Source organism: Rana temporaria, chromosome 2, assembly GCF_905171775.1.
Source record: "Rana temporaria chromosome 2, aRanTem1.1, whole genome shotgun sequence".
NCBI classification, from domain to species: Eukaryota; Metazoa; Chordata; class Amphibia; order Anura; family Ranidae; genus Rana; species Rana temporaria.
Window position 1 is genome coordinate 124,924,555 of NC_053490.1, and position 17,208 is coordinate 124,941,762.

Sequence of the window (17,208 nt, forward strand, 5' to 3'; positions counted from 1 at the left end):
AGCTGTACTCTCTTTTGTTGCCAGTGGTTTAGACATTAATGGCTGTGTGTTGAGTTATTTTGAGGGGAGAGCAAATTTACACAAATTTACAAGCTGGATATTCACTACTTTACATTGTAGCAAAGCATCATTTCTTCAGTGTTACATGAAAAGATGATATGCAATATTTATAAAAAATGTGAAGGGTGTACTCACTTTTGTATATTTGAAATTAAATCTTTGTTTTGGCAATAACGTGTGGATTTCTGCCAGTCACAGGCTGTCACGCCCCTCCAGCCTGTCTTTTTAGAATAAGAGGATGGCGAAGCTTCCATCAATATACTTGTAATATCCCACCTCCATTGTGTTTAGCTGGTTAGTGGACATAGAGGAGGGAGGGAGTGGGATGTAATTTACCACTGTGTAGAAGGCCAAATGTGTGACTCTATAGTCACATGGGCTGCTCGGATGTCATGGGGTGGAAATGCTCATGGTGGAAACTCACTGAAAATTGAGCATGTGCAGAGCTGACAACACTGCTTTGCAAAATTCCTAGCTGCATTGGTGACTCAGGGAAAAAAGGGGAAGAGAAAGCAGCAGGATCAACCAGGTTTTTTTTTTTGCACAATACAGAAAACAAATCTCCGAGTGACTGAGTATGAACAGCATGTAATACACGATTTATTGATCGTTTTTTATGATGTGTGTTTAGTGACGCTTTAAGTTTAGCAATATGACACTGCCTTTATTGTAATTCACGTGTAATGTTATAGAAAACCATGTAGATATTCATTACTTTAAAGCAAAGACAAATGTTCCAATGCGTTTCCCAAGAGCTGTTTAATGTAGCACAGCTGAATGCAAAACCGCAACAGCAGGTGAACCTTATTCACACTTGTGCGACTTTGGACATCAGTCGCTTTTGTACACCATGTTTTCCAATGATGACTTAAAGTCGTTCATACACTACTTTGGCCATACTTTCATGTACTTGAGGGCCATAGACTTTAATGTTTACCCTCAAAAGTTGCATGCAAGTCATACCAGAATGTTTTACATGCAACAGTGAGTCTGAATTTGCAGAGGGACAACAAGTCGCATCCAAGTTCCACCCATTCAAAGTTGTACTCCAAAGTAATCATGACTTTGGAGTCGTACAAGTGTGAATGAAGCCTTACACTGCAGCAGAGGATAACATTTAAAACATTTCTGTCAGTTCATAGACATTAAAATGGATGTAAACCCAAACTTTTTTTTAAATGTCACAATGTAGAGTATAAGATTTGCTATCATTTTGTGCCCAGTTTTGCCACACAGAGTTAATCCAGCTCTGAGCAATCCTCTTTTATTGTTCAGTGAAATAAAACGGACTTACAGAGAAAAACCTTAGTCCGTTCCGCCCCCTTGCTGTGAGTGACAGGTTATTTACATATCTCATGCACTAGCCTGAGACAGGTATTATTTTTTAATTCCCACTCCTTTTCTGAAGTCATGTGGTTACTTTTCTGGTTTTTGACTGGATGTTGGTGATCATAGCAGAATTTAGTGTAAGGGGAGTGTAGAGGTGGACGGAGAGTCTACTAACATCACAACTTCACCCACCGAGCTCCAGACAACAGACCCACCCACAGAATCTGCAGTTTTTAGTTCTTATAACAGAGGGGAGACATTTGACAGGTAAGGATACATGCAGGAAGCATCTATATCATGGGTGCTCAACCTGTGGCTCTCCAGCTGTTGCGGAACTACAATTCCCATGAGGCATTGCAAGCCGCTGACAGGTACAAGCATGTCTCCCAAAGGCTGAGGCATTATGGGAATTGTAGTTTTGCAACAGCTGGAGAGCCACAGGTTGAGCACCCATGATCTATATCCTTATAGATCAGCACTATGGCAGTAGTTTAGAAAGGATGAGAGTGGGTTTACATCCATTGAAAAAACATAAATTTAAAACATTCTTGGAAAAATCTATTGACCCTTGCATGTACATTGTCTCCCTTTTTCAGCAATCAGTTTAAGAAGTTTCCACAGATGACCTCATATCACAGGATGCTTTTACACCGTGCTGCTGCTTATTTTGGCATGGATCATAACGTAGACCAAACAGGCAAAGCCGTAATCATTAATAAAACCAGTAACACAAGAATGTAAGTAGCTTGTTTTGACAGTCTTTGCTGCAATCTTTATGTATGTGTATGGGATGGTTTGACAGTATTTGACAAATGTGTGAGTTTTGTAAGTCACATTTATCTTTCTGTTACAAAAAAGACTTCATTTAAACTGTTCTACTCTGGTTTAAAAGTTGCATATATTCTTCTTCTGTAGACCTGAGCAAAGGTTCTCTGAGCACATCAAAGATGAAAAGAGTTGTGAATTTCAACAAAGATTCATCCTAAAAAGAGACGATGCCAGCATGGACCGTGATGATAATCAGGTAAGGGGTGTGTGTGGGCAGTTGACTTTTTTTTTTTGTTTGTTTGTGTTAATTCTTTTTGTTTTTTCTGAGCTGCTTAACTAAACCTTCAATTGAAGTAACATGTAATGTCTACTATTTTTTACTCTATTTATCTCTCTTCTCAGAATGTAAATTCTTGACCGCATCATTCTATACTGATGTGCTAACATTTTTATCTCTTTTATGCTTATTTAGTACTCTATGCATTTTAGGGTACACAGTAATGATGCATGAACGTCAGGTATTCCTGGCAGAAAAATGCACAAGAATAAACTGTTTAGCACTTGCTCGTAGTCATGCATTTTATTTATTTATTTATTTTTTTAAATCAAGGGAATGTGACGTGTATGAATATTTTCATGTACACAGGAGTAAAAATACTTACCGCCAGCTCAGTTTTATTCTTTTTCACTGATCTATAAATGGCACACATTAGTTTGCATGTGTCTACAGGCCCAATAAAATAATAGGCTATATTTAGAATCAGCCGCAGTTCAGACCAGTGCACCGTGCGATATTGCATGATGTTCGCACCGCACTGCAAATCACATGCAATGTCTGACCAGGCTCGCACAGGACCCTTTTTTTTTGGTCTCCACCAGAATCGGATCGCATGGGTGTTACATGTCTGAACTGACAAACACCATACACGGTCATATGCAAACTGATTTGGGGTGTCATTAACTTTCTATTGAAACTTTCAGCAGTTCGCATAGTGCAGTGTGAACCGCCTTGCGAGTCAGGTGCGATGCATTAAACCGCAGTGGATTCGCAGGGTTCCCGCATCGCACTAGTGTGAACCCAGCTTCAGTGAAGAAAAATGCCTGAATGCAAAAAAAACATAGCGGTTTAAGGAACCGTGTGTGTGTGTGTGTGTGTGTGTGTGTGTGTGTGTGTGTGTGTGTGTGTGTGTTTTATTTATATATACACACACACTGCTGAACTTAGAGATGAATGTAAAGGTACAATACAAAATATTCCACAGTGTTCAGAGTTTTACAGTTTTGTTGAGAACGCCCTTCAGAACAGAACGCGTCCCAGATATGAAGAAAACCGCCTTAGGGACTTGCTATTTTTTAACAAATGAAGTGATAAGTGTATACCAGGAGAGCAAAAAGATGAGCAGAGTTTGGAAGCAAAGCATCATTGTAGGCCATTGCTTGTTCGTATTCTTTCAATAAGTGCGATAGTAAGGATAGATTTTAATAAAATGTATTTGGAAATATGGCAAATCAGATTTAGGACCTTGCTGTTTTCTTCAAAAGTGTGCCTTTAAAGTCCAAAATTAACCATTCTGCATTGGTTTACACAGTAAGGTCTCATTTACACGGCAATCCCAGTGTTCACTGTGGAGTTCTGCTTTTGCATTGCATTTTTTCGGGGTATTTATGATTTTTTTTTTCCTGAGTTGCATTTACAAGTTTGTGGTGCTTCCATTTTTTTTTTTTTTTTTTTTTTTTACGTGTGTTCTGGTACGTTTATGAAAAAATGCTGCATACCATACTTTGTTTAAAAAGAAAAAACATGAAAGCACCACAATGGTGTAAATTGGGCTCATTGGCATACATTAATATTTCTTACATTTGGCATTTGTACTGCGTTTAAAAATGCATTCCATTGCTAGGGTAAACAAGCTCTAAATTTCAGTTGAAGCATTGTTGACAAGGAGTCTTTATATGATCTGTCTTTCTCCTCCAGTTGGCATCATAACTCTGACCAGACTCTCAGGTCTCTGGAATTGGTTACCTTGCTATTTGTTAAAGTGGAAAATAAAGTCCACTTATTAACTTGTGCCTACAGGTAAGCCTTTAATAAGACTTACTTTGTAGGTATAGTGATTTTTCTCCTAAACCCGCACTATTTAGGAGATATTCACATGGGATTCATCCGGTGCCGTCACCGGCCTTCTGCGCTCTGAAGAGACGACATACCCATGCAGTACCTTCAGAGCTTCGCACCGGAGCCCCCGCACACATATGCACAGGAGTGACATCATTGCAGGACTGGCTATTTATACATCTGGCGCCCGCGATCCCAGAAGAAAGACCGGGTGAAGCTGGAAACGTCGGGGATCCGTGACAGTACTGCGCTGGAGGGCTTCTTGTACAGGTAATTTGGTCATAATGTAGTGGTATCCAGTGCATACTAATACATTATGACTTAAAACCTACAGGGGTGCACTTTTTTTTTTTTTTTTTGTGGCGGTTTACTACCACTTTCATATGAAACTCATTTTGTTTCAATGTCTGTTTTGTGTTTAATTACAGTAATGCTTGTGTGTTGTACTTTTTACTTTTGCTTATACTTTAATAATGTATTGGGGCCCTTTCATACGGGTGGACCGATTTAGGTCCGCCTGATGGTTTTTCAGGCGGACCTTATCGTACCCTCCAGTCTCCTCCTATGGAGCGGCGAGGGTCCAATGGACATGTTGGTTCACTCCCACCGACATCCAATCCTATCTGGTAAAAATAGCCGCTTGGGGATCCGTTCCCCATTTGTCTGGCAGGTCAGATGGCAAACAGGTGTAAACGAACAGGCGGTTTGTTTACATCTGATCGCCCATAGAGGACAACGGGCTAAGTCTGTGCCCTCTCTGCGTAAGTGGAGCAAACACGGATGGACCTGCTCAGTGGGGATCGGCGGACTCCCATTGAGCCCACCCTTTTGTAAGAGGTCTAAATGTGTTTTGCTTCTTGAATTTTTGGGTCTGTAAAATATTCATGGTATTTGGAGGTGGTGTCCCTCCTAGGCTCTGGTGGGTTATGCAAGCTACTAGTTTAACTGCTCTATCTCATGGTGTTCATTAGAAAATGATTCCTATTACTCCAACATATGTCTTTTTTATCTCATTGATCTTCCCAATAAATACAGATTCGAGTACCTTTGCAAGATGGAAGGAGGAGTAAATCCATAGAAGAGCGAGAGGAGGAGTATCAGAGGGTTCGGGAGAGAATTTTCGCAAGGGAGGTAAGTTAAGATTACGATTACTCTGTGCAAGCACATATTTTTAAAGTGAATTAGTCCGTTTTATAAATGTATTTCTTTTTTCCCCAGTGCTTAGTGTTTAAAGCTGTCCAAACATGCATAGACTTTTTTTGTTCAGTCTGTGGGCTGAAAATAATCTAACAATTTCCTCCATTCGTGCTAAACGGCATTGATGGACAAATCTCCGGCTACAGCTATTGAGGCGGTTTAGTTCGCATTTGTAGCGCTATACAAGTTACTCACTCATTGTATTCTGACAGTCGGCACCGCCGGCTGTCAAATACCAATGCCTGCATCTGATTGGATGTTCAACAGACAAGTTTTTTTTTTTTTTTTTAACCTGTATTTTTTTTTTTTCAATTCAAGGATTTCGGCATGATGTCATGGGGAATTTTGTCTGGTTCTTCAGGAACCGACCAAAATTCGATCTATCCAAGACCAGCTTAAGAATGCTAATATGAAATGTGTCTAGACTTTCGTAACGTTGTTGGTTTTCACTGAGATTTTCCTAGCTCCCCTCTTAAGCATTTAGGCAAAAGTGTGCTTTTCCTGCTATGCAAATCACTTGGTGCTGTGTTGATGGAACAAGATTTCAAAGATTAATATTAGTGTGCAATGTTTTTGCCAGGCCCATTTGCCACATATTCCCATCAGTTTCCCAGTAAAGGTAACATTTGTCACATTTACCTGTGGTACCTGTTTCTGTACATGGGAAACTTCACAATTGTGATGCATGCAGTAACGCAACAACTATGTGTAACAGCAGTTCAGTCAGGAAATTGTTCACTAAGGTTGCTATGTTGATTGATGGGCTTCTTAAATAAGTTGGGCACACCTCAGTATGCCTAAAGTTATCCCAGACCCAGGTTCCTTTATTTTGGAACTGATGTGAGGTAGTGGAAGTCTGCTTGAATATGTTTTTTGCTAAAGCCCCCTTTACATCGGCGCAATTTGACATGTCAAATAGCAGCCTATTGCCAGCAGTGGCGTTGTCCCAATCGATGCAACACCACACTGATTTCCAAAAGTAGTTCCTTGCACTACTTTTGGTTACTTCGAGGGTGATTTCAATAGACGTTTGTGCATGAACCCACATGGATGTCAGATCATCCCCCAAACTTGCACCGCTTTCAGGTAAAAAAATATGCATTTATAAAAAAAAAAATGTTGTTAGGAGCCTGTAAAGCATGGCAGGCAATTACACTCTTGACAGGAAACTTAATGAACTACCTGGAACACTTAAAACGTGCTCTGATAGTTCATTCATCCAAGAAATACAAACCGATAGCCACAAATGCTGTCGGTACTTGTAGTTTTCACATTCACAGAAGACTGTGAATGGAATGTATGACGCGACCGGAGGAGGGGGAATTGAGAGGAGCATTGGCACAACTTCCCCTTTAAGGTGAAGTTCTGCTTTAAGGGAGTCACTATCCTTTTATTTCTGGGGTGTGTTCCACCCATTGATGAGTAGGAGCAGGTTAAAAGTCCAGCTTGGTGCTAAAGAACATGCGGTTGAATAACCAGCTAGGGAAATGGTCTGCCCCCTGCAGGCAGACAACCTTCCAAGGCTAATAAAACCGGGCATGCTCTTCATACAAGCAATAAAAACTTTAGTGGTCAACCACTTGAAGTGCATAGCAAGTGTATTTGTCTGTCTCAGACTTAAATGTTTGCCAGCTATAAAATATGGATAGTGAAAAATTCACTGGGTTACCATAGTCACTTTTGCATGGTCCTGCATAAAATAGAACTATATATTTCTTCTGCATGATTCTTAATTTTTCTTTAATTTCTGTCTTTCAGTCAGCCCAGAATGGTCATATTACTGATGGCAGGTAAGCCAGGCCTTGCATCACGTTTCCCTTTCACCACCCTATGGGTACAATAAAATATTTGTGTGTTTCTTAAGAAAATGTGTACCTGTGACCAGCAGTGCTGGCTAGATTGTGTGGGATGACTAGACCCAGCCTGATAATCGCTTGGCTCTTGAAATGTATGCACCTCCCTTTCTTTTCTTTTATTTTTTTTGATGTTCGTGAAGATCTACTTATGGGTTTTTGAGAGGAAGGTGTTTGCCCAATTTAGGTGGTTGCTTTTAAAGCCCAACTCCAAGCAGAATCATTACTCCTTCCATTCCCTTACCCCCCTCTAATCCATCCTGCCAGCTGTTAAAGTGGTTGTAAACCTTAGACATGAAATTTGATCAACGCATATCCCTCTATAGTGTGTACTTGTCTTCATTAAGAGCTCAAAGTGTCGTTTCTGTCTGCTGCTTTGTTCCTCTATCAGCATGAATCACTTCTGACAAGTTTTCCTGACCGTAAGAAAAATAGGCGACGGGAAGGTACCTGCAGCTGATAGCCTCAGCTCTGTTCCTGTGTGCTGTGTAAAGGGGTGTTTTCCTTCCTTCCTTCCAATCAGCTCTCCTCACTGAGCTGCAGTGTGTAAGTCCAGAATTCTGCCCCCTTTTTTTCCTGATGGCTCAGGAAAGCGTTACAAATTCTGGACTTTGAGCAGCTGAAGAGAAGACTGCAAATAAACAGATACAGCTTATGTAGGGGGATTTGTTTAATCTCTGCATCACCTGAGGCTAGTCACTTCACTGGGTATATCTTCCATACCTGGTGAATTCCTTTATTCTCACCTAAGGTACCCCCTATCTAGGTCCCTTGCTGATGCTGATGCTGTACCCACCTGCAGGGACTGCTAGTCCAGTCCTGCATATTAATCCCCACCAGCTGAACCTTCTCACTCCCCTCTGTCTGATCTCGGTCCCCTTCTGGGGTTGTAAACTTGAAAATAAATACATTTATAAAAGGCTGTATGACAAAGGCATGATGAGCGAGTATGCAGCACATACTCGCTCATTATGAAATACTTACCTTAGTTCTAAGCTGTTGCAGTGGCCCTGCATACTACTTATTTCTGAGTTTGCTGCTCCGAAGCTGCAATGACGCCACTCGTGCACAAATGCGCGCGGTTAAGTAATTTTTCCGTGCGTATGCGCTGATGACGTCGGCACAAGCATATATGTTAAATATCTCCTAAACCATAAAGGTTTAGGAGAAAGTTACAGTACCTACAGGTAAGCCTTATTATAGCCTTGCCTGTAGGTACAAGTGGTGTAATAGGGTTCACAACCACTTTAAAGGATCCCTCCTCTAGCCAGCCAGTAAAAACCTGTGTGACATGGACACCCAGTGGAAGGATCCATCCAGGACGTAAACACACAGCTGAAGACCCAGCGCTGGATGATCATGTCACCGCAGCTCAAGGTAAGTGGGGGGGGGGGGGAATGTATTTAGGGTTGTTTTTCTTTCTGGAGTTGGTATTTAAAGTATAATTTTTGGGCAACAACTACATATGTTTACTGCTACCGTTTTAAACTGTTTAAACTTGATATGGGGATCTTTTTTAAGCTGTCACCTTCATTTTAAGAGTATAGATGAGTAGAAGTATTTTATTGTCCTTGGTCCCACTGATCTCTATCATAAGGAACCAGATGGATTTATGGGTCAGTTATAGATTGCGTCTGAGTATAGGTGGCTTGTGCACTTTAACATGGCATTTTTTTATGCACGTGACAAGGTTTGTGTAATCTAAATAACTTCATCATTGTAAGCAAATGTATTGGTTCAGGTTTGAAGTCCATATGTACTTGGCAACAGCCATATTTGAACATTCCATATGCAGGCAACAGGTCTGCCAGTTGACTGAAACAATAGACCATGGGTCTTCAAACTACGGCCCTCCAGTTGTTCAGGAACTACAATTCCCATCATACCTAGATTCATGTCTGTGAATGTCAGTGTGTTACAATGCCTCATGGGATGTGTAGTTCTACAACAGCTGGAGGGCCATAGTTTGAGGATCCTTGCAATAGACTCAGCAATTTCTTATTATATAATGGCCATAGACCAAGTGATGTAGCCTGCCTAGACTTTGTCACATGAGGAAATTTAAAGCAGATTTTTTATTTATTTTTTAATTTTTGGTTAATTGTGATGATGGGTCCTTGTAAACTATATTAACATTATTTGTGCTGTTATGTACATTTAGTGCAAATGTACATACTGACAAGTGGATCTACTCATAGTATATAAACATCTTTATGTAAAGGAGATCTCCACTGAACCTGTGTGCCATAGTTGCTGTACACAGTGTGTAATTTGCAATACAAATTTTCACCTGCTGAGTGAAATCTAGAGATGCACCTTCCAGTTTAGGAAAAATTGTGACAGATGTGGACCTATTTGAATTGCTCCAATGGAATAGTCTGTAACATGGGTGATGCTTTTAAAGTGAAGAATTCCTTCAGATTTTGTCGTTTTCGATTTAATCAAACGTTCTATATATGAGCATAGTTTTACTTGGAATTGGACAGTACATATGCATTTCATCACATCATTTTAGTTGTAATTCTTCTTATCCACCTTGAAAACTTTGCTGTAATAGGATAAAGAAGACTTAAAATGGTTTCTCTCCTTCCCTCTTAATGTAACCAACAGAGTCTACAGAGAAGGCTTTTCCACCCTCTCTCACAAAAGGAGACAGTTGTTTAGGTATCTTCTATGTTGTGTACTTGAGTATTATCTGTCAAGGTCACTGATACCCACGCCTTCCTCGCATGGCTGCTTGTGAGGTTCTTATTGACATGTAGTTTGTTGCAGTGTCCTGTTTTGTAATGTCGGGGCATCGGGCAGAACTGTTCTCTCCATCGGCCGATATTCATGGCTGCTTCATAATGTTTTTTTGTCCATCATTTTTTGTTTAATAAAACATTTACAACTCTTGGCTGTTCAGTGCTCTTGTACCACAAGGTCCAGAATACAGAAAGGCTAGCAGAATATGATGTGCTTTGTATTTCTTACCGTTTTTCTGCTTTTCCGACAGTTTTATATTTGACTTGTAAATTAAAGCGGAGGTTCACCCAAAAAACAAGTATATAACATTACATTCTGTATACCTCAAACATGTGCACACTGAAATATTTTGTTTCGTAATTTCGTTATCGTCCGAAAAAATAAATTGATTTAGTTACTCCCAAAATTCCTTTTTATTTATTTCGTTTTTCGTAAAAAAAAATGCATTAGTCCGAAAATCCAAATTAAAGGGCAGTTCCACCCACAATTTCACTTTTTAAATATAAATACCCCTGTAATACACAAGCTTAATGTATTCTAGTAAAGTTAGTCTGTAAACTAAGGTCCGTTTTGTTAGGTTGTTACAGCATTTAGTTTATAATCTAGAAATAGACCGTGGCCATCTTAAGTGTGGGCATCATGAAGCCAGACTGTATGACTTCCTGGATTTCAGCTTTGCATATCTCGCACATGCTCAGTGCACAAGCAATGTAATAGATTTCAGTCAGGTTTGCAAGGACTACTGGGAAACATGATGCCTATCCCAGAAACCCTTGCGAATAGCCTAGGCAAATAAGGAGGAGGAAGTAATGAAGGACTACAAAATAAAGGTATTTACAAGCAACAAATTAAATAAAAATTGTCCATTCTGAACACTATGAGATTAGAGCATGCAACACAGACAAACATAAAAAAATGGGTGGAACTCCACTTTAAGGCTGTGTAAGTGGTATCTTGTAGAGGCAGTTAGGACCTTTGTCAATGGGCTTTTCTTCACTTCAAGTAGGCTTTGCATTTCCATAAAACACAAGCAGAAGACAAGCGTGCACAGGATGTGGTGCAATGCCCTTTATTTTTGTAATATAACTAGACAAAAAAGCACTCACAAGCAAAGATAAGTCAGAGCTTATCAATCACATCTCCCCACCATAGTACTGTGCACCAAAATTCCTTCACTGCCCTTAATAGGAGCTCCAGCTGACATTGTTGAGATGGCAGCAGTCCTGGACCAAATGCAGCTGCCGCTATGTTTGATCACATACAAGGTTTCGGAGTGCGCGGCCTCCTTTATCAAGTTTACCCAGCACCATTGTAAGCATCCTTAAATAGCCTGGTTTGGTATTGAGGGATTAACCCTTATTAACAGACCCACTAGTGGCCAGATGCTGACAGTGCTGGGATTTCTAAAGGCAACACAATATCAAGGTGCAAGTCATATGAAAACTCATTAGTTTTAGCTTAACCCTTTCATATCAGAAAACATATAATCATACTGTCTATAGGAATGCAAAACCCTCCGTGAGCTGGTCAGAATGGCGTGAGCTACAAGTAATATGCTCCTGCCAATGACTTCTGGATGATCTCAGCAGCTTCTCAAACTGATGCCATTGTAAAGCCTATTGGCCCAGATCCTTAAGTCTAATTTGGGTGGCACATTTTGTTAGGCAAATGCATGTACATATGTTAAACTTTTCACCAAAATTCTAAGGTCCACATGCAGAATTATTTTAAAGGGATGTCCGTTATGCTTTTTTTTAATGGATGCCAGTATTTGCCAACAGTCCAGCTACATGGAATGTGTAAAGCCAGATTGTTAAATAGAGATGTTTGTGAAGTGTCAGAAATTGGTTTCAAAGAGTGGTCCATGTAGATGCTGTAAGCCTTGGTTTTCCTTGGACTCACTGATGTAAAAGCACTCTGTTTTAGGATTCTATTATAAATACTAGTGCCAGATTATAAATTGTCAAAGTTCCATGTTATGCACTTCCATATAATTTAAAGACTAAAAAAAGTTGGACTAAAAGTGAGACCTATGGAACAAAAGTGTAGGTGGGCCACATTTCCACATCTGATTTCTTATGGTCCCCTTTCACTATATAATAGGATGCAGTTTACAAACCCTAAATTAGAAAGCACAAGGTAGGCGGCTGTGCATGTAAAGTTACTTATATTTGTAGGCCATCAGTTAGTGATTTTTAAATGTGAAAAAGAAGAAAAAATTGCGCTAATCTAAATGAGTGAATTGTGATCAGCTACACAACAATGTGACAAAAATTAGACAAGTGGTAGAAGAAATATGTAGCGCTAATGATAATGTCACCTAGCGTGACAAATGGGTGATGAACATATAAGTGAAAAAACAGCAATAAATGTGCAAATGTCCATCAATTAATAAATGAAGAGCTGAAAAACATATGGTCACATTGATCGTCATAGACAGGACATTCTTCCCAGCAAAACGGATTAGATGAAATACTCTTACCGGATGGAGAGGATCTGCCTGTCAGCGACAACAGTTTGTAAACGCATGGATGGTCCCCAATAGGATTCACTCGACTTGACAAAGGCTGAATGGTGGAGGTCACACGGGATACCCGAATGTGTTTCAATGGTCCTGGACTGGAACCTCTCAGTAGAAGTGATTCGATCAGGGTCAAGACCAAAGACAGAGGCAGAAAACCCTTTACTCCAGACAGATGGTGCGTAGTAGGAGAAAGTACCCGCTCAGGGGTAAAAAGGCACAATGGTGAAGCTTAAAACCTTAGTCCAGCAGGTCATACGGAGAAAAAGAAAAAACAATGCTCTGGATGGTGCAGGTAAAAAAAGATCGGTTTTATTGTAATAAAACCAAATAATGACATAAAAGTGATCACAAAAACAGATAAAATGGAAGATAAAAAGCAATATGAGGAGTAGGCGTACCAAGCCCAGGCGTACGCCTACTCATATTGCTTTTCATCTTTCATTTTATCTGTTTTTGTGATCACTTTTATGTCATTATTTGGTTTTATTACAATAAAACAATCCTTTTTTACTTGCACCACCCGGAGCATTGTTATTTCTTTTTCCCTTTATGACCTGCTGGACTAAGGTTTTAAGCTTCACCATTGTGCCTTTTTACCCCTGAGCGGGTACTTTCTCCTACTACGCACCATCTGCCTGGAGTAATAGGTTTTCTGCCTCTGTCTTTGGTCTTGACCCTGATCGAATCCCTTCCACTGAGAGGTTCCAGTCCAGGACCATTGAAACACATTCGGGTATCCCATGTGACTTCCACCATCCGGCCTTTGTCAAGTCGAGTGGATCCTATTAGGGACCATCCATGCGTTTACGGGCAGATCCTCTCCATCCGGTAAGAATATTTCATCTACTCCCTTTGCTGGGAAGAATGTCCTGTCTATGACGATTGATGTGGCCATATGTTTTTCAGCTCTTCATTTATTCATTGATGGACATTTATTTGCACATCTAGTGATTTTTAACCATTTTTATTTTTTATATAAAAAATAAATACACGATAATATATATTTTTTAATATTCCTATGTTAAAGTGGTTGTAAACCTCAGACATGAAATCTGAACAAAACATATCCTTCTATACTGTGTACTTTTAGCCAAAAAGCTCTGAGTGTGATTTCTCTCTGCTGCCCCATTCCTCTGTTATCTCTCTTAGTCATTTCTGATCACTTTTCCCTGACACCAAGTGAAAACATGGTAGAGAGTAGAGCTCCAACACACTGCCTGTGATTGACAGCCACAGCTGTAGTGTGGGGGTATGTCCCTTCCCAACAATCAGGGCTCAGTTCTTCTCCCTTAACTGCAGTGTGTGCATTCAGATCACCACCCCCTTATTTGTGATGCTGAGAGATTGTGTAAACTCTTGTGTGTTGAAGGCTGTACAGGACAGATTGCTGTAAAAAAACAGGTACAACTTTTGTAGGAAGGTTTGCTTCATCTCTCTATCACCTGAGGCCGGTCACTGGCTATAAATAAAGGTTTTCAAACACTTTAAATGATACAGGGTGAAGTAATTCAGGGGCATTGGGTTTTGACACTGGCAAAAAAAAGATTGCCTAGTATAAACCCCCCCCCCCCCCCCACTTCAGTATGCTTTAGTTTTTTTGTTAGTGTCCAATGAGAATGGCTGTCTTCTGTCCTCTAAAGAGAAGGAAAACCTTTTTCGGAACGTAAAACAATCTTGATAAAAAGCGAGACATTTTCAGTTGCTGCAGAGCCAGAAGGGGCTCATTTTGCAGCTTTCCAGATGGATTTATCCTCAGTACTGGCATAGAAGCCATACCCAGACCCCAATGAGAAGAAGCGGGCCCTGCATTTAATGTGTCATTAGACATTGGGTTTTGCTGAAGGCGATCACTTAGACACCTGTTTGCAATGTGAGAGTGAGCTGCAGCGCACTTTCAAAGTCCAGGGTCACAATGCACCTGTCTGGATTCTTGTCCCTGAAGACCCAGGGGTTAAGCCCACCAGAGGGCAAAGACTTTATGGTCATAAAATAGATTTACACATTCTTTGTTGATGGCTGCCCAAGGTTGAATCTTCCGTTTGGTACTTTGTGACTTTTTTTTAAGAATTTGAGGCATGATATATTTTTACATGATTATATTGATTTAGCATATATACCTGGTCACTGCTCTGTAAAGCTGGAAATCAATGAAGCAGACATTGCTACTTCAGTGATCTCCACTTTCCTGATGCATCTCAAATGCAGGAGGTTGACTGCTCGGCGCGGGTGCCATCCAGAGAAGGCTTTGCATTTTCTGAATGAAAGCAAAGCATTCTATGATTGGACAAGGTGGAGAGACTGGTGATGTCGTGCTTTCCACCTCGTTGATGAAAGGCGGCTGACCTCCACTGTTTGCAGTGCATGAGTCCAGCCATTTAGCATGGGACCCAAAAGCAAGTGGGAATCACAGGAGTAGCGGTGTCTACTTCAGTGATTTTCAGCTTCCAGGGGCATGCGTCAGGTATGGTATATACAACCCCAATTCCAATAAGAGTTGTACCCAGTTATATTGGTTCATGGTGGACCAATAAAACTATGTAAAAATTATACCATGCCTGAAATTCTTCTTTAACCACTTAAAACCCGGACCAATATGCAGGTAAAGGACCTGGTCAGTTTTTGCGATTCGGCACTGCGTCGCTTTAACTGACAATTGCGCGGTCGTGCGACGTGGCTCCCAAGCAAAATTGATGTCCTTTTTTCCCTCCCACAAATAGAGATTTCTTTTAGTGGTATTTGATCACCTCTGCGTTTTTTTCTTTTTTTTTTTTTTTTTTTTGCGCTATAAACAAAACTAGAGCGACAATTTTGAAAAAAAAAAAATATTTTTTACTTTTTGCTATAATAAATACCCCCAAAAAAGATATAAAAAAAACATTTTTTTTTCTTAGTTTAGGCCGATACGTATTCTTCTACATATTTTTGGTAAAAAAAAAATTGCAATAAGCATTTAACGATTGGTTTGCGCAAAATTTATAGCGTTTGCAAAATAGGGGATAGTTTAATGGCATTTTTATTTAAAAAAAAAAATTTTTACTACGAATAGCGCCGATCCGCGTTTTATTTTTATTTTTTGTGACTGCGACATGGCGGACACATCGGACAATTATGACAAATTTTTGGGACCATTGTCATTTTCACAGCAAAAAATGCTATAAAAATGCATTGTTTACTGTGAAAATGACAGTGCAGTTTAGGAGTTAACACTAGGGGGTACTGTAGGGGTTATGTGTGACCTCATATGTGTTTCTAACTGTAGGGGGGCGGGGCTGGACATGTGACGTCACTGATCGCCTTTCCCTATATCAGGGAACAGACGATCAGTAACCTTGCCACTGTGAAGAACGGGGAAGGTGTGTTTACACACACCTCTCCCCGTTCTTCAGCTCCTGTGACCGATCACGGGACACCGGCGGCGACCAGGTCCCCCGGTCACAGAGCTTCGGGCCGGGTCGTGGGCGTGCCGCCCGACCCACGGCTGGGCACTAAAGAGGACGTACAGGTACGTGCCTGTGCCCAGCCATGCCATTCTGCCAACATAAATGTGCAAGAGACAGTCCCTAAGTGGTTAATTGTGCAGTTCAGATTCTTTCAGACCATGTTCTTAGACTTTTGCAAGGAGTATTTGCTCATGGTGCTAATATGTGATTTAAGATCAGGTCAACCAAAAAAGAACTGGTGTTTCTGGGGCCACGCCAGACCTCCTGGATCATTTGGGTGAAGGACGTGTCTGATTAATAAGTTCACTGAATGATGTGTTGGCATATTAACATATCAGCCATCCCAGCTGTTTGGTTTTCATTTGTTGTTTAAAGATCTATAGTGAGAGGAATTTTTGGCTATATGCAAATTAGTTTTTTTACCGTAAAAAAAAAAACTCGGAGTCTGTGGATACATTTGCTCCTTCTTCTTCTTTTTTTTTTTTTTTTAGTAAAATAAAGATTTCTTGTGTGTAATTGGGTGCCAAGAACTGATGGACATGTCAAAGTATAGCAAAATGAACATACACTAAAGCTGGCCATAGAGGGCTTTCCCCATCCACACATTCGAGGTGGAGGGGAACATGCTACCTGATGCGCTATTGCATTCTGACAGCAGCAGAATGCACAGATCAGCTCGGCTGCCTTTTGCTGATTGAGTGGCTTTTTTATGACAGAGTGATTGAACAGAAGTCAATCAAATTATTGAATTCGGTTCAACTTCAGTAGCCACACATCGAAATTTAGCTGGTCCATGTTGAACTGGCTCCTTTTCGATCCATTCATTGTCAGCTTTAGACACCTAGCAAACTATTGATCCCCTCGTCTCCGGCTTCTTCTTTTCAAAGGCGACACTGTAAAAGCCTTTACAGCATATCAGTTAACAGTGATTGCTCTATAATTATTGCTGTCGCTCTGACATTTGCAATGTTGCCCTCATATGTGTGGTGCATTTGATGTTTACAAACACGTGGTCGCACGTGCAGGGGGGTAATTGGGTTGCTTTACTCCTTCTTTTTTTTTTTTTTTTACTTTATTGCTGTAAAAAGTAACTAACAAGCCCTCTATATGATGGCATGGGCAGGTGACAGGTTCTCCTTATGGAGATAATGGGGGTCTATTGGATCACTTTTATTG

At 40.4% G+C, this 17,208-nt stretch overlaps 1 protein-coding gene across 15 annotated transcripts in view; it reads left to right on the top strand.

Moving 5' to 3' along the window:
- Nucleotides 1–17,208, top strand: part of R3HDM2 (R3H domain containing 2) — a 172,165-nt gene that overhangs the window by 109,160 nt on the left and 45,797 nt on the right. For 9 of the 15 annotated variants that reach the window (XM_040340927.1, XM_040340932.1, XM_040340936.1 and 6 more), the window contains 5 exons: nucleotides 1,986–2,126; nucleotides 2,305–2,413; nucleotides 5,309–5,404; nucleotides 7,229–7,260; nucleotides 9,934–9,987. In XM_040340927.1, coding sequence (XP_040196861.1) covers nucleotides 1,986–2,126; nucleotides 2,305–2,413; nucleotides 5,309–5,404; nucleotides 7,229–7,260; nucleotides 9,934–9,987 — 432 coding nt within the window. The remainder of the gene's footprint in view (nucleotides 1–1,985; nucleotides 2,127–2,304; nucleotides 2,414–5,308; nucleotides 5,405–7,228; nucleotides 7,261–9,933; nucleotides 9,988–17,208) is intronic. The other 6 variants (XM_040340934.1, XM_040340939.1, XM_040340935.1 and 3 more) reach the window with 1 other exon arrangement.